Here is an 18398-nt window from a genome sequence, read left to right on the forward strand (position 1 = left end):
ATGTTCTCCTTTGTGTGTTTTCTAGTGTAACGGTCAGCTGAGAGAGACGAGTGCATGCTTTCATCGGTGGACAGTTGACACATGAACACGTCACGCAGTCCTCGGGTCTTCACACTGGCTCCCGGTTATATTTAGGATTTCTTTTAAAGTATTATGACTGGTATAAAGATCATTCAATGGCCTAGGACCTCAATATATTGCAGATACGCTTGTAATATAAACCCAACAGATCATCATCAGCTATAAATACCAAAACTCACAACACTTCAGATGAGCTGTGGCACTGTTGTTGTATCTTTTATTCTTAACTGTTTTAATTATTCTTATTTCTTTTGATTATTTTAATGTATTCTATGTAAAGCACTTTGAGTTAGCATTGTGTATGAAATGTACTATATAAATAAACTTGCCTTGAATTAAATTCATGTTTTTGTGTTTTGTATAAGAAGATCCTCTGACAGTTAGAGTACAGATGAAAAACAGGCCATTCATCCAGCAAAATATTAAAAATTAAACATAAAAAAGGGGGTTGATCTTAATATCCTGATCCAGTTATTGAACTGAACTGAATCAACATTGAACTGAGCTGAATAATGACATTAATGTTTTCTGGACTCTTGTTTACATGTAATACTGTGATGTTTCAGATTCAGATTCAGATCCAGATTCAGATCCAGATTACTTTATTAGTCCCAAAGGTGGCAATTCAGTTTTACAAAGTTAAAAAGTACATGCATTAGCACACAATGTATATAATAATGGAAAAAAATATTATACTTTATTATATATTATATAAAAAATATTATAAATGGTAAAAAAATCAAATAATAAAATAATACAAACAATAAATAAGTACTGCAGCAGCATCCCCCTGTTTACACATTTACACATGACCCAATCATTACACACACACACACACACACTCCTATGTTGTTCGTTTAGCAGAGGGAATGAGTCAGCTGCAAGTTTATTTCTTGCAATTCTGAGGAAAAAAATCAGAAGTTTGAGTTTATATCTCTCACTTCTGTCACTTTATAATACGTTTATAAAAGGAAAAGTCAGAATTGTGAGATAAAAAAGTTGCAGTTAACTTTTTATTTTATTTTGTAGCATAAACAAGCTTACGTAGTTTTCAGTACAGCTGAACTAGTCTCATAAAGAATGAGCTTTACATTATTGAACAGAACTACCAACAACTGAAGAATAATAACACTATTGTTTTACTGCTTTACAGCAGAATACAATACAATATTTTATCAAATTTACATCATTACTGTAATTCTGCTATTTTCTTGTTTATTAATGCAAAGCTGCTTTGAAAAAAATTCTATTGAAGCACTAAAAAATTTAAGGTCACTTGACTTAAATTTGGAAATTATATATATATATATATATATATATATATATATATATATATTCTTCTTTTTTGAAGTTTTTTTTTTCTGGATAGACAATTACAATGATAATGAAGGAGCCAATATATCTCGTTGTTTACAAAAAGACAAGAAGAGCACAAAGATAAACGGCTATAGGCTCTTTTTTTTTTTTTTTACCACGCTCTGTTGGAAACAAAATACTTATGGTTTCATGATCACATTAGAAACTCATGATCAAACTCAACACAATGGAGAAAATAAAAGCGATCTTATAGCCTGCGGCATCGCAAGCTGAGCAGAAAGCAAACAAGAGGCACCCAAAATTAGTTATGGATCTGAGTAATCCGTTAAATTAATAAATACATTATAGGCTCAGAGATATAATACAAAGCAAGCATTATAGACCAGGTTATTATTGAGGCATTGTGTGGGAAGAGGCCTGATGACTTTTGGAAAGTCATAACCATTGTATTACTAATCTTGAAGGGTCACAAGAAATGTCAATCGAATAAGTCAGCTACCATGGAAGATGTGCAATATGATTTACCGAAATCTAAGCTATTTTTGCTATGTCGTCACATGACCATCATTGGGTAATAATGCACTGTTTGTCTAGTGTATGAGCAAACTGCACTGACATAGGCTAGTTTTCATTTTGTTGGTATGGTCTAAACAATTTCTCTTTTCAAATTGTCATGTATTTGTTACAGAAAAAAAATTGTATTTTGATTAATATGGGCAATAGTTTTAGTAGTTATTTCAATCCAGCAGTAGATTCATCATCACCGTTATCAGTTTCATCATCAGCAGACAGAGGATGTGTCTGAGGGGATTTTTCAGTCATGAAAGGAGTGTTTCAGTTCAGACACATGCGTAAGCAGTATTTGAACAAATAGTCATTTAAAGAAAGAGTTAATTGTGAGGGGTGATATGCAGGTTGTTTAAGAAGCGCAGCGTTTCGTTAAGATATTTCACACGAAGTTCAACTTCAGTAATCCGGGGATTTTCAAACTCTTTTTTATTTTTACCTGTGTGTGTGTTTGCCTTGAATGCCATATTTGGACATGGCAATTACCGGATGGGCGAGGTCACCTGGCTGCTGACGTCAGAGCAGAAATACCTGCTCAAAATATTCATTTCCTCAATTTGCTGCTGTTGAGAGGTCGGAAAAACAGCAGCTCTTCACTTATACACTGCGAAAGATAAAAAACTGAAGGATTTTGTGTGGATTTTGTCGTGTCGAATGGCGTGTGTGGGGATTGTGCGATTAGGAGTTATAATTTTTCTCTTTCAGGTAAGTTTTCTTCTGTGGCGTCGAGTTGTGGATCTAAACGGTCGCGCGCTTTCGGACTAACTTTACGGCTTTTTTTGGTTTATTAAGTTACAAAATGTTTTATTTTTGTTGATTATATGTTTGTTACTAACTTAGGTATTTTCGTGTGGATATACGGAAGAGTCGACATGTACACCTGGGTTTGAGTCGGAAACGGTCGTTTTTAAAGTGCACAGAGATCAACTTCACAGGGGGAAAAGACTAGGAAGAGGTAAGTTGGGTCTATACAAATCTCAAATCTCTTTACAACACTTAAACTAAATAAATATTCAAATATAACGCGATGTACGCTAATTGAGGAATGCTATGTGTGGTCTATGCTAACGTTAAATCTGGCCTCACCTCAAGTTTAATTGTTGTGTCTCGAGTTTCGTCAAAGCTCGATGTAACGTTAACTTAGTCGACCCTTATTTTACAGCACTTATTTAATTCAACCTATTTCGATTCTTTACCTTTGCCTTTTATTAGATTTAAACAACTTAAATATATTGTAAAGTTATTAGGCTACCTTGTTTTTGTTTCCTGGTGTGACAAAGCAAGAGCGTTTTTATTGGTGGAGGTTAAACTGTTGTTTTTCTATACAACTCAATGTTGAACTCCACAAATGCTCAATTAAATCACAGTTTAGTTCTTTCATATGTCAGGATGTGAGTTTTTTTTTAAAGTGTATGAAAAATCATGCTTCAGCAAGCCTGCAGGTGTTGTGAAATTTAGATGATCTCACCCTGAGTTTCAGTGGGAGTGAAACCAGGAGATCTGGGTCAACAAATCATTTAAGATTTAGCCTATCTCTTTCTTTTTTTTCCTTTCAATCATTTAAATATTAACCCTGTTATATTTGGTTTCGTCATATCCAGTGCTTTATTAGCCACAATGTTTATTAAGTGTAAACATTCCTATTTAATGCATTGAATCAGGTACTTTCCATGAGAAGGTATGCAACTTGTATCTTTAGTTTCGATTTTATGCCATTATCTCACAAGTATTGTTTATTAAGTAAGTTCTAGAGCATTTTTTAATGCAGCATTATTCCAATTTATTTTCATATTGCATTTTTTTATTATTATTATTATTTAAAAAAAAAACGTTTTGTTTGGACATTATCCAGCCTTTGGTTTCATATTGCAATAGATCCAAGTTTACCTCTGTACATCTTGAAAGGAGTTTCCTTTTATTGTCCCACTAATGGTGGCTTATTTCTAAGAGCTGATTGGTTTCACCACTTCCGACCTCTAATGGATGCACTATTAGCCATGGCAAAACCTCTGTATAACTGGATAGTGGTTGTTTAAATGAATTATGCTGTAGTTTTGGGAAAAGGATGGACAGTAAACATCATTCTGAAGTTGTATGGCATAAACTAAAGCATGCATGCAACTTGAATATTGCATTTTTTTTTTTTTTTAAATTGGTGTTTTTAGAACTTTTGGTAACACTTTACTTAATGCCATTATGTGTAATGCGTTTTTAATGTACATTTTTAATACATCTGCATTGTATGTTCTCGTGAATAATTGTAGCCACGGTTATAATACGTTATACTTCATTGAACATGTCTTTAGATAGAAATGCATTAAAATGCATGACAACCAATTTTAGATTCTGCAAGACTTATGCATTTTAACATTGCTTACAGTTATTTATTAAAACATGTAATGTACGCAATGTATATAAATACTTTTTATAATGCCTATAATTTAATATAGTTATTTATAACTTGATTTATCTGTGTTTTTCGCATCTGTAGCAAACGGTTTGAATGCCGTTTTGACAATTCAGAGCCACTGAATCATGAATACGAAAAAACGCATAAGAAAATTTTGGGTGTGCAACGGCCTTAATTGATAAGGGCTTAAGTAAAGTGTTAATTTTTTTTGTCCCATTCATGAGGCTCTGAAACTCTTTCATGAGACCAGAAATGAATTCAAAAGTGCCCGACTGGCTGTTATTACAGTAAATCACTTAATCCTGTGGGTGGTTAAACATGTGGCAACAAGTAGTTTTTGAACGATGAAACGAAAGTTTTGTGAAACGATTGAAGCATATGTGGAAATATGACTGGTGTATGCATCATATCAATTGATACTGTATTACTTTAAAAAAAGAAAAGTAATATAAAATCACATTGAAGTCATAGCTTATGTTTGCTGTTTGTTCTACCTTAAGTTTATGCTCCTTTCCCTCTCTCAGTACCTTTCAGTAATTGTGATGGAAGAACAAGAACGCTCTTCCAGTCCGCTGATAAGCGGTTTGACGTGAACACGGATGGGACCGTAACACTGAGGAGGCAAGTGACTCTTCATGAAGGCCACAAGGTGTTTTCTGTGGACGCTTGGGACTCCAGAGGAAAGAAGCACACGGTCTCTGTTCGAGTCGAGCGTGTCCATCATCATCATCATGAGGACCATCACATGGACACGGCCATGAACATCTCCTCTCCACAGGTACAAACAAGTTCCTTCAGGAGTACAGTACAAGCCTGACCTCTATTGGACACTTCAGTGTTTGTGCTACTTTACCATCACACTTTAAATGGGCATGTTCAACTAAGAAATTCTGTATTTTTACTAATTATTACTGGAGGCCTGTATTAAATTAATATTTTTCCAATCCTTAAAGATTGCCTATACTTCAACACTGTTCTATATTCTTAGTCATAAAGGTAATTTAATCACAAAATTACTATTGTTTTGCATTAATAAGTTGCGTGTTTATTTCTTGGAAATACACATTTGATAGTTAAGCACTGAGATGAAGATATAATGAAGCTTTTAATTAGCAACAGTAACATGCAAGGTTAAATAAAAAAAATTAACCAGGAAAATGGCTTCTGTGATTATAGGAGCGCGCTTTGTGTTATTCAGCAGGTCATAAATCAAGAAATCAAGTTTTTATTAATCTTTTGACATTAGAGGTCATTGTACTAATAAAATATCCTGTAAGGTTCATAACTACACTTCCTCATTAGTCCAAAAACAGCTTTTATTGTAACCAAGCTCAGAAAGGGATATATAAATTCATATAAATAGTAATTAGTATAAAATTTATATAAATTCAAAAGCAAAATGTGTGAATTTGCCACAGTGTTGTTTTTTTCCAAATTTTTTAACTCAAATGACAAAGGATGCACAAATAATGTTTTTGGTTATCTCATTAAAAAAAACATTAAAGAGCTGGAAAAGAGTTGAAGCATTTTAAAAGCTGTAAATATTATCCAGCTTAAAAGTCCTTAAGTGTTTGAATTTCACTCGCAAACAGTTTTAGGAACCCTGAGATGAAAATTGCATAAATATTTTACTATTTCTGCCACAATATGTCTGCCACATGATCGAGATCGGCCCGTCAGTAAACCTGTTCTGCTCTTTTGTCTATTATTGGTCTGATTTTATAGCCGGCTTCTTAAATGCTTTCGTTCCTTTGTTTCTTGTATGCAACAGAAATGGCCGCTGTTATCATTTGGGTAACATGGTGGTGGTACCAGTGCGACCTCTAACAAAATTGAGTCGCACCGGCAGGAAAAAGGTTGCAAAATGTAATATACATGAAATGTACAGTGTACACTCATTGTCGTTTACTAATTTTCAGATTGAATCTCCCTCTGACGATCTGGTTCTGAAGTTTCCAAAGTCTTCAACGGGTCTGAAGAGAGCAAAGAGAGGTTGGGTTATTCCTCCATTTAATATTCTTGAGAATAGCAGAGGTCCTTTCCCAGAGAAACTGGTCCAGGTGAGAGAAAGAAGGGAAAGTTCAAAATGAGATGGTCGAGAGAGGTTTGTTTGTTATTAATTTTGTTCTCTTTTTGATTTCTGTATTTAGATAAAGTCTGATTATTCTAAGGAAGTTCAGATGCTCTACAGTATCACAGGTGAAGGAGCGGATCTGGATCCTAAGGGGACTTTTACTATAGAAAGACGATCAGGGAATGTGTTTGTGACTCGGCCACTCGACAGAGAAATAAAAGCTTCATACAGAGTAAGATGATTTTTGGTCTAACTTTTAAAATCAGCAGATAGTTGGTTTAATTTGTATATATTAGGGCTGGGTATTGAGACAAATTTCACAATTCGATTCGATTTCGATTCAATATTGATTATTTTGGATATCAGTTACAATAAATGGCCATTTTTCTCAAGGGAATCAAATCTCTTAACTAATGCTGTAAACTATGGGAGTTTAGTTGTAGCCTATAGACTTCATTAGCCTAATATGAAGGTAATAATGAACTGTTTTGTAGCTATATACAAACACTTAAATTACACTTTTATTTATTTTTATAATAAGAAGATTGTAAGAAATATAAACATTTAAATGGTGGCTGTCATAAAAACTTGCCAGATGTATTCATATATGCATTAAATATTGAAGAACATTAAGATTATAATGCACATGTAATATGGTGTATATATTTAGGGTTTTCTGATGTAAATATGACGATACATGACATTGATTACAAGCTGTTTAACTGACGTCTTTCCATGGTTGAAACGCTGATTGAACGAATCAATGTGACATGATACGGATTTGGATAAGTTGTACTCTATCTTTAACACACTTTCAGATGCTCATTCATGTTTATTTGGCGCTGTAACTGGTATTATTAACCCGGAAAAGAGATCAGCACTGCTGCTGCTCCAGAGCGATCTATCTCACGCCACAGCGCCAAAACGCTATTTATGTTTTTGTATTTCTAAAGAAAATGGACGTAATTTGAAAATTGAGACTTTGTTTCATATCAATAGTAACAAAGGACAAAGATTATTGCTTTTTTTTTTTTTTTTGATGCACGCAGCCGCGATACAATGATCCATTCATTCAAATGAAACAGGATGACTAATCGATTCTTGAGATTTAAGAATTGATATCGGTTGGTAAAAATGAGAATCGATTAATATCGAGAAATTGATATTTATTACCCAGACCTAGTGTATATATACTAAATTGTTTTCTTCTACACTTGCATATTGGTGTCAGAGCTAACAGACATGGACTAAAGGAGAACCTCAGATATTTGTCTCTTAACATGCCCATATTTTTACCTTTTTATTCTTTAGCTTGTAGCTCATGCTGTTGCAGATGGTGTGGCTAATATCAAGGAACCGCCAATGGAAATTATTGTAAATGTGCTGGACCAAAATGACAATAAGCCTGTTTTTACACAAAATCCATTCAATGGAAATGTTCCTGAAGCTTCTGTTATAGGTAGGTGTATGATGCAGTTTCTCAATCAAATGGTTTTTAGCATTTTTTTTTTTTTACTTCAAATGCCTCTTCAGTTTTTCCACCGAATCAGTCTTTATTCTTCTCTCACTGAAGGTCATGAGTTTATGACAGTCACAGCCACTGATGCAGATGATCCAGACACTCACAATGGTATAGTCACTTACGCAATCGTCAAGCAAGATCCAGAATCGCCAAATCCAAACCTGTTTACAATCAATCCTTCTACCGGAGGAATTCGTGTGAATGCTTTAGGATTGGACAAAGAGGTGAGAAATGATGAATGGATCTCGAGGTGGCGAAGAATGATTTCATGTAAACAAACTGACCTGAAAACATCTTCTCTTTCAGAAATGGTCCAGATATACTGTGTTAGTTACGGCGACTGATATGCAAGGAAACGGTTTTTCAACCACTGGCACAGCTGTTATTACTGTGACTGACAGCAATGATAACGCACCTCAGTTTGTGCAAACCACGGTAATGTATATATTAACACATTCAGCCTGTCATAATAAGCTTTTTAACTTTGTTAATACTCATTTACACCATTCATCTCTTTGTTTTAGCACATTGTATCTGTCCCAGAGAATAAAGTAGGGGCTGAAGTGGCCAAACTTGCAGTTACTGATGGAGATGATGAGGGATCTCCTGCCTGGTCAACCAAATATAAGATTATTGACGGAGACAAGAGTGGGTTCTTCAGTGTCACTACTGGACCCGGCCAGCTAGAGGGCATCATCACCACTGTAAAGGTACTGTGTGTGGCTTGTGTTTGTACTGGCAATTGGTTGTGATCATGTTCCTTCAGTAAAAGATGCTTTCTTTCCCATTCAGCCCCTGGACTTTGAGAAGAACAAGCAGTTCATTCTGTCTGTGATTGTTGAGAACGATGATCCGTTTGTCGGTTCTCTGCCCACTTCCACTGCCACAGTCACGGTGAATGTAGAAGATGTGAATGAGCCTCCGGAGTTTAATCCAAAGGAGAAGGTTATCTTCAAACGTGAAGATGTTCCAGTTGATAGTGAATTGGTTACTTATAAAGCCACTGATCCAGACACTGCAAAAGCACAGACGATAGAGTAAGAAATGTTGCAATTCATTTTTCCCTTCAAAGACAATTAAAACCACTAGAGAATGCAGTCTAGAGCCAGACCGATATATCGGCAGGCCGATATTAGGCATTTTCCAAACGTTTCAGTATCGGCAGTTATAATGGCCGATAAATGAATGTTTAAAAAATAAAATAAAAACGGACAAAACACGCTTGAACCATGTCATGAGTGTTGGAGTTGTATCGTTTGTCCACCAGAGGGCACTTCACCATTCCTGTCGGCAACACTCGTTGAGTTGCTCACGATACATACATTGCTTGAATAACAATTAAAAGAATATCCACATCAGTCGACCCACTGTGGTTGGCGCAGTTGTCATATCTTGTGGACATTTTTGACAGGTTGAATTTATTCAATACATCGACGCCAACATGAAAGTTAGTGCATTCGTTGGCAAAATTAGGTCTTTGCCGTGATTGGCTGATCCCAACTTCGCTGATTATTTGCAAGCGACAGGGATAAATATGTTTCCTTTGATTAACACAGCCGCTCAACATGTTGAAGGACTGAAACAACTCGGCCATTATTTCAGTGAGGATTATTTGCTTGGGTCTGAGATCCTGTCAGTTTTCATGGAGAAATTAGTCAAATTAAAGAGTGACACTAGATTGCAACACCTCAATAGCTCTTGCTCTCTGGACTTAATATCCTCAGTTAAATTTGTACTACTACTATTCACATCAACTTTTCCGTGAGGCTGGGTTTTCAAAATTGACTTCCTTAAACCAAGTATCCCACAGAAATCGGCTCCATGCGGAGGCTGATATAAGGCTTGCGCTGTCCAAAACTGAAAAGTGTAAAAGTGCCTCATGATGGGGAGGCTTGGAGGGTTTGTTCCAAAAGGTTGAAAACCTCTGCTCTAGAGATTCAGATCGTTTAGTAAAGCAATGTCCAGACTAATCTAAAAAACACCTTAGCAACTGTCTACCAATTAAGGCCTATATCCCTTCCAATGTCAAATCTTCATACGCAGAATTCAGAATCATAGCATGGCTGCATATTCTTTGAACTTCAAATGTTTTTAAACTACCAGGCAAGACGCAAGTTCTCATTTCTGGTTTTAACCTGTTTGGTTTCTTCCAGGTATAAGATTGGCAGTGATCCTGCCGACTGGCTGAGTGTTGCTCCAGACACTGGAGTTATTAAAGTCAAGAGCCTCATGGATAGAGAATATCCCTTGCTCAAAGATGGCAAATACAGAGCTACCATTTTGGCGTTGGATAATGATGGTAATTTGTGTTTCTTTTTTAAGAGGATGATTCTTGCTGGCCTTTTTCTGATGTCTGTGGTTGTGTTTAGCTGTTGCTCCAGCAACTGGCACAGGAACCCTGGTTATTGAACTGGAGGATGTAAATGACAACGCTCCTGTCATCAATGAAAGGAATATAAGAATATGCAATCGTGGTTCAGCCCCAGTGCTTCTCTCTATATCGGACAAAGATGGACCTCCTCACGCTGGTCCTTTTAGAGTTGAGCCCCTCGGAGAAACCAGTAAAAATTGGTCCGCCTCGATGAATGCCTCATGTGAGCAATTACTAATTTTTAAAGAGAAATTAATCATTCCTTCATACGCTACACATTGAAATATCTGTCTGTCTTGCTATACATGTCTATTTTCTATAACTATTATATTGTGTCCATTTGTAGCAATGGGTGTCTTTTTGATGCCAAAGTCTGCATTGGAGCAGGGTGAATACAACGTTGTCCTGAAAGTTATTGATCAGGGTGGGATGGATCAGGAAAGCACCATTCAAGCAAGTGTGTGTGACTGTGAAGGAGAATCAGTGCAATGTATTGACAAACGGGCCGCAGCAATGCCGCTATTTGGAGTTCTGGGAATCCTGGGAGGACTCTTGCTTCTGCTATGTATGTAATTTCTCCCATGCATTTGTGTGTGCATGTAGTTGCTCTTCCAAGTTTTGTATGCATACATAAAGTTCAGTGTTTCCCACATGATAGAAAGTCTTAAAGATAAATATCTGATCACTTTGAGACGTCAATCAAGAGCTCCAACCCAATTCAGTGTGCAGATTGTACAAAAAAAAAAGTCTGGATTGTATCTGAACCTAATTGGTCTATTTGGGTTGCACAACAGCAAAGATGTTAAGACATTAAAGTATATTTTCTGGCCGGCACTGGAATCTTTTGTGGCAGTCATTGTTGTTTTTGTGGCGAGCCACCATGGAGAAGTCAACGTTTGGGAAACACTCTACATTATACTGTAGGAAAGGAATCTTATTGCTTCTGAAGTTTTTCCAAACATAAATTGAACTCCTATAAGATCAATAGCAATCTAATTTTCCTTGACCTCTTTAGAGTCCCTTTTCAATCTTTCCTATTTCATAATTACTGCTGAATCTTTTGGGTTTGCTGTGTTTAGTAAGTTGTGCTTTTTATACCACAGTGCTCGCTCTTCTTCTGCTCTTGTTCATGAGGAGGAAAAGTAGTACCAAAAAAGAACCCCTCCTTCCTGAAGATGACATAAGGGACAACATCTACTATTATGATGAGGAAGGTGGTGGAGAAGATGATCAGGTTGGTCTTAATTTGAAATACTTTATGGTGGTTTATTGGTAATATAGTGCTGAAGTGATGACGTCACTTTGTAGGACAACTCGGAAGCTAGCGACGCATGGGTTCCCTCAATCAAAAAGCTATGCGTTTTCCCCATAGACTTTTGGAAAATCACAAAAAATATGATCCATGTTCAACAAAGAGTTGTGACCCTTACACATTTTGTCTACAAGATAGTCTTTACAAGTTAATCCAAAATGTATAGATTTTGAAGCCTATATAAAGTTTAAAAAACACAAGCAGACACAATATTTTGAGGGTTTGTTCACCAAAGACCTTATTTCAGGCGATTTAGCAAAAACTCATTCAAAAATCCCATAGACTTGAGTGAGGGAACTGGGAGTGCTAAAATGCTAACTCGCTTCCGCGTTTTGGCCAACAAAGTGACGTTATGACTTTGGCACTTTATTGGTTTTTTGGAAACTGGAAATTGACAGTCAAACTGCTGTTACATAGCTTTTACACAAGCAACATGTCAACATCTTTTGTAGTATAAGCATTCGTGAAGCTCTTAATTAATGGGGTGCCCTCAAAGCGTTAAAGGGGCCTTATTCAAGGTCCAGTGATTCACTACCCGAATCACTGTGGTGCTCGCACTAAAGGACCCGCTGGGACTCCGATCCTTGTGTAAAGACAGTCTATTGCTTTGAATTTAAGGCCATAACTTGTACCAAGATATACAAGTGGTACAAGAAATGTCTTTCTTTCAGGAGATCTTAAATTTGGAAAGTGAAAAAAGGAATTGTGAACTAGCTTAATGGAATTGCTTTTTAAACCTCAAAAGGCAATAATTTCATTGTAAATGAGAGCACTGGAAGTTTCAAAAAGAAGAGATCACGTGTTCACCTGCCTTTCCCATCTTAATGGTGAACAAACGTTGTTTGCTGAGGCTCCACTTGAGCTCTGAACACAACCAAAGCTTCTGGGGGGAAAAATGGGGGAAATGGGAGAGACTAAAAATAGAGGCAGGAATGCTTGTAGAATATCCTCTGGGTTGGCATAATGACTGATACACCGATGAGCCAAAACTTTGACCACCGGTCTAATATGATGATCATTCTCGTGCTGCCAAAACCACACCAACCTGCTAAGGTGTGGCTCTAGTATCTGGCACTAAAACATTAGCCCCAGATCCTTACAATCTTTTAGGTTGAGAGGTAGAGCCACCATGGATTAAACTTGTTGGTCCTGCTCATCCCATAGATGCTCAATTGGATTTATATATGGGGAATTTGGAGGACAGGGAAACCCCTTGAACTCTTGTTTCTCTGGTTGAATCTGCAATTTTGAATGCTTCAAAGTCAGTTCACGCCACCTACTGGTGTAACTATGTATTTGATAGAATATTCATTTGAAGCATCAAGTTACTTTCAAAAGGTACAGTGATAATGCTACTGTAGGCATCTGTTTATATACAAGTAGGGATGTCCCAATATCACTTTTTAAACAAGATAAAAATCAAAAAGATCATTATTTTAGATATAGCCAAGGCTACTATAAAATTGAGACGACATGTTTTAAATGCATAGCACAGCTGTTTAATGAGGCAGCAACATATGATATTAAAAGGCTCCAATACAGTGCAGGAAGGAGTTCAAAGCACAAATGAAATGCATATTGAGGGCCAGTATGTTACAGTATCTATCTATGCAATAGTTTATTGAGCCTTTTCTTTTAACAGTTCTAAATTTCAGTTACTGTGCGCGTGAAGAACAATTATAGTGCTCCGACTCTTGTTGTGATCTAACCGACAGCATCCGACACCCGGTAGAAAGTATCACGATTAAGTTACAGCAATAAATAAAGTTTTTCCATTCGAAACCATGGACCTTTATCTACAGATCAATTATAACAGTATTAACATTGAATCATCTGGAAGATAGTTTCATCAGTGACTGTAACCGCTGAATGGAGAATGACTGACAGCTGCAACGGATGGAAAAGGTTTATGTGATCTGAAATAGTAATTTCTCTCCCACATAATGGCTTCAGAACACTTCTAATAATGAAAACGTTATAGTACTTTAGAATGTTTTTTGTGGGGCTTAACAACACATAATGGTATAGGCACTACAGACTATCGGATTTGTCACAAAAGCCGGCAACATCGGAGCCGATACCGATCCTGAGTATCAGATTGGACATCCCTATATACAAGCTATAAATGTTTATCCCAGTACTTCTGTGATTTAATCTGAATTATTGCAATAAATGATACTGTATGGTTAAAGACTTTGTGAAGTTGTTTGCTACCTATACATAAATGATCTTTATAATAGTTTAATAGGCCTAGCGACTCATTGTCATTAAGAATGAGATCATGTGTGGGTTTGAATGGAGATTGTGATCTGTAGTTTGCAGAGCTCCACTCGCATTGACTCTTGTCTGATGAATGACCCATTATAAAAATGGAAATGCAGTAACCCAGAAGTCAGCATGAACCGTATTAGTATGAGTGCTTGATGCATACCTGCGGTTGCAGATCCGGCCCACATGGAGATGATGTTAATGTAATTGCATACTGACCAACCGCCTGCTGCTGTGTACTAATTGTTTTTGCTGTAATTTAATATCAAACACTCTTTCTGCGCAGGACTTTGATTTGAGCGTGCTGCATCGAGGCTTGGACAACAGACCTGAAGTCTTCAGAAACGACGTGGTGCCCACTTACATGCCGGCACCTCAGTTTAGACCCCGACCCACCAACCCTGAGGAGATCGGCACATTCATTGATGATGTAGGTGATCTTGTTAAACTTAACATGTAATAATATGGACTGAAACCAAGAAATGTACTTTTTTTTTTTTTTTTCGGATTCCCGTTCGACATTTATGTGTATACCTGAGTATACATGAAGAAAATTACAATGTCGATGTAGTAGACCTGCAATTATTATTTATTTGTTTTATTTATTTATTTTAGTTTAGTTTTTTTCTTGTTGTGGTAAGAGGGAAAAAATATGAAAATAAACAGTTAAAAAAAAAAACAGAAATTCCCTTTAAAGCAAGTTCGAAGTATTATCAGTATTGGCCGATTAACTATTATTTTTATAATATAGACGGCTCTTGGTCATTCATAAAATTGAGTGTTTACTCCACTGTTTACAAATGTGTTCAAATTGGAGTGTTTCTAAATTTACAGTTAAAGTCGTTCAGGCTATTTTACGGTAATTTTGCGGGGTTGCTGTGAAAGGGGCTAACGACAGTGTGTGAATGGTCTGTTACCGGTAAAAAGCCAGAACGCTGTTGCTCGTGTGAACGGCACACCTGTCGAGGTTTTTAACTTGCCGGTAAAGTCGTTCTGGCTATTTACGGTAATTTAGCGGGATTGCTGTTTGAAAAGGACTAACGACGATTCTTTGTCTGGTAGAATCTGAACGCTGCGGATAACGACCCCACCGCGCCGCCGTACGACTCTCTCCTGGTGTTCGACTACGAAGGCGGCGGCTCGGACGCAGGTTCGATCAGCTCCCTCAACTCCTCCAGCTCAGGAGGAGACCAAGACTACGACTTCATCAATGACTGGGGTCCACGCTTCAAGAAGCTGGCAGACATGTATGGAGGAGGAGAGGATTAAGACTCTTTGTTTGTTTTTTGTTTTTTTGGTTAATTTCTCTCTCCAAGAGATGGTTTAAAAATGCAAAATATGAGAATTTTTATACTTTGCCTTATGGTCGGGTGATTTGAATGTTTAAAGTTGGGACTGGAACAATAGCACTGTTCATCTGTCAACATAAAGGAGAGACGCTGAAGGGAGCAGTCTAGGCAACAACGCGGCTTTTTTCTCCCGTAAAAGAAGCTCCCAATTGAAAAGACATTGAATATTTGTTGGGGAAGAAGCTGTAATGCAGCTCAAGATGTTCGACTCAAATCTTTTTGCCCAGTATATTTTATGAAATGTAACGGTTATGTTTTTACAAGTTCTTTGGCATTAAAGATTGATTTAAAGCATTAATTATACTGTAAATGTTTCTTTTCTTTTTTTTTTCTTTTTTTCTTTTGAAAAGCACTGAATTTTCAAAATCTTTTTGTATGATACGATATGATTGTTTTTCTGTCCTTTTCCCCTCAGCTGCAAGGATATGAATTGTATCTTTTATTGCTTTTATATAGTTATATGGTTATTTTCAACATTACATTTTTCCATTTCTTTTTTTTTATTATTAAATTACTTTTACTGTTTTGGTTTCTAAGTGTTGATTCAATAATGCACTACACAATTGACACTGGCTAAATTATTATTTTTAAACCGTATGAAACCATTGCAACAAACTTTATTAACGTCGCTTGAGAAAGCCAACTTACTGATTATATTTAAACTTCTTTTGCAACTAAAATTCTGTAACTCCTAGAGCTTTCAAGCGAGAACCTCTGAACCCAGATCAGATTGGTCTGACTACTTGCTTTGGTCAAGACTTTTAGAAATGTTTAATTTAAACTCCCAGAAATCCCTTAAACCCATAAGATTGATTGATACAATCATATTAATCATGCTAATCTTTATTTGATTAAATATCTTGCAAGCCCGATGCTATTTTCTTCAAAAATGAAGTTAAAGTGGTTATTTTATGTGCATATTTTTCCCTAAATGTTTACCTCAGCTGTTCGACACAAGACTGACTAGAAACATATTTTGGATCATATTGCTAGGCATACTTAAATAAAATAAAAATTATTTTTATATAAGCTATCTCTTATCTATCGCCTTCAAAACATTCAAACTTTAAACATTAAAAATGTCAAACTACTTTTGCCAACACGTTTGTCTTGACAAACATTTTTATTTAGTTCTATTTATGACTAATTTCTGAATTAAACTGGTAATGCTGTATTTTACAGTGACCTTGTTATGTCCTATGTACTTTAATGAATTCTGCAGAATTATAGCACTACTGTTAATTAATGTTAATCAATAATTAATTGCATTCACACATTGACACCTTAAAATGAAGTGTGAAACTGCTCAGTTGAATTCATTGGTTGGATTAACAGGATTATGGTTAAGAATTATTAATCAGTGATCTAATCTCAATCTGGGTTAAAAGTTAATTTGTGATTTAATCCCAAAGGTTTTATGAGTTTTTATGATGCATTGCATCACCAACTGTGAACTAAACTCTATTAGCTTGCTTTATTATAAATTATGTTTTGCTCGTACAATCTGTTTCTTCCAGGGAACAACACACAAGGTGAATGTTAGGGACTTTTTCTTCATCAGGATAATGAAAGTGAAGGAAAGTCTGTGATTCTTGCCTGACATCTCCATGCATGGAAGAAAATCAAATCAGTTAACTACACGACGATGAGCAAATGATGACTGCATTGTATTATTTTATTGATGAATTATCCCTAACTTAAACAAAATGCAGAGAGGAAAATCATCTTGATGTACATGTGATTACATTAATGACACACTAGATGGCGACATCGTCAGTAGACTATGGAGTGCCACAAGGATATATGCTGCCACTTGGTAATATTATAAGAAAATGGAATCAATTTACGCTGTTATGCTGGTGACACTATATATTTCATCACGACCAGATGAAAACACTAACTTATCTAAATTGACAGAGTGTCTTAAAGATGTAAAATGCTGGATGACGTGTAATTTCCTGCTATTAAATTCAGATAAAACCTCCGTTTGTTAGAAAAAACTACCCACATTAGACCAACGCCACTTTTGCGTCATCGAAGGGTAACGCCCCCTTTTGGGGGAAAACACCTCTATACTGTCTATGGGAAAACAAACGGATTCCCATGAGAACAGAACTCGGACTAGATCTGCAAAGTTTCTTGATAGCAAAAATGGCACAAACTTAAAGAAGCTAACGTTACTGAATACGGGGTTACAGAGGTGTCCCTTTGAAATGGTCGAAAACTGGATTAATGACCCCACACAGCGGCCAAATATGGACTATTCAGACATACCTGGAATCGCCAAGTAAGCACGTAGCCTTTTTTTTCATTAACACTCACAGTATGACAAACTAGACGATGAATGGATCATATTTAACTTGATTTAAGCTATTAACATAGTCTAATAAGGTAACGTTAGCTGCTAACAGCTTAGTCTTTCTAGCTAGTCGACAACAAAACTGTCAATAGCTTAAATCAAGTTAAATTTAATGATCCAAGTGACATGGCCTCATCGTCTAGTAGTTTGCCATAGGCTACTGTGAGTGTGTAAATGATAAATAAATAAATAAATAAAAAAGGCTACTTACTTAGTGATTCCACGAGATAGTGGTATCGTTAGATGTCTGAATAGTCCATATTTGGCCGCTGTGTGGGGTCATTAATCCAGTTTTCGACCATTTCAAAGGGACACCTCTGTAACCCCGTATTCAGTAACGTTAGCTTCTTTAAGTTTGTGCCATTTTTGCCATCAAGAAACTTTGCAGATCTAGTGCAAGTTCTGTTCTCATGGGAATCCGTTTGTTTTCCCATAGACAGTATAGAGGTGTTTTCCCCCAAAAGGGGGCGTTACCCTTCGATGACGCAAAAGTGGCGTTGGTCTATACAACTTTAATTTAGAAGGATGTCCTGTTACTTTATCCACTAGCCTACAGTGTTATACTAGACCACAACTTGTCATTCAAAAATCATATTTCATATGTTACAAGAACTGCCTTTTTTCACATTCGAAACCTTCGCTAAGCTACGTAACATGCTATCTGTCTCTGATGCACAAAAGTGCATTCATGACCTTGGGACTAGATTACTGTAATGCTTTATTAGCCGGTTGTCCTGCATGCTCAAGCTAAAATGCAGCCGCTAGAGT

At 36.4% G+C, this 18398-nt stretch overlaps 1 protein-coding gene across 1 annotated transcript; it reads left to right on the forward strand.

Moving 5' to 3' along the window:
- The first annotated feature begins 2355 nt into the window (after window positions 1-2355).
- Window positions 2356-15796, forward strand: cdh31 (cadherin 31). Its single transcript, XM_039690832.2, has 16 exons — window positions 2356-2670; window positions 2806-2920; window positions 4900-5153; window positions 6295-6435; window positions 6526-6681; window positions 7761-7908; window positions 8023-8195; window positions 8278-8406; window positions 8496-8681; window positions 8764-9008; window positions 10125-10270; window positions 10341-10565; window positions 10689-10907; window positions 11446-11576; window positions 14209-14352; window positions 14985-15796. The coding sequence occupies exons 1-16, from the start codon at window positions 2620-2622 to the stop codon at window positions 15189-15191; spliced, it is 2670 nt and encodes an 889-aa protein (XP_039546766.2). The 5' UTR covers window positions 2356-2619; the 3' UTR covers window positions 15192-15796.
- The last annotated feature ends 2602 nt before the right edge of the window (window positions 15797-18398 follow it).

Source organism: Pimephales promelas, chromosome 1 (assembly GCF_988280905.1).
Source record: "Pimephales promelas chromosome 1, fPimPro1.hap1.1, whole genome shotgun sequence".
Lineage (NCBI taxonomy): Eukaryota > Metazoa > Chordata > Actinopteri > Cypriniformes > Leuciscidae > Pimephales > Pimephales promelas.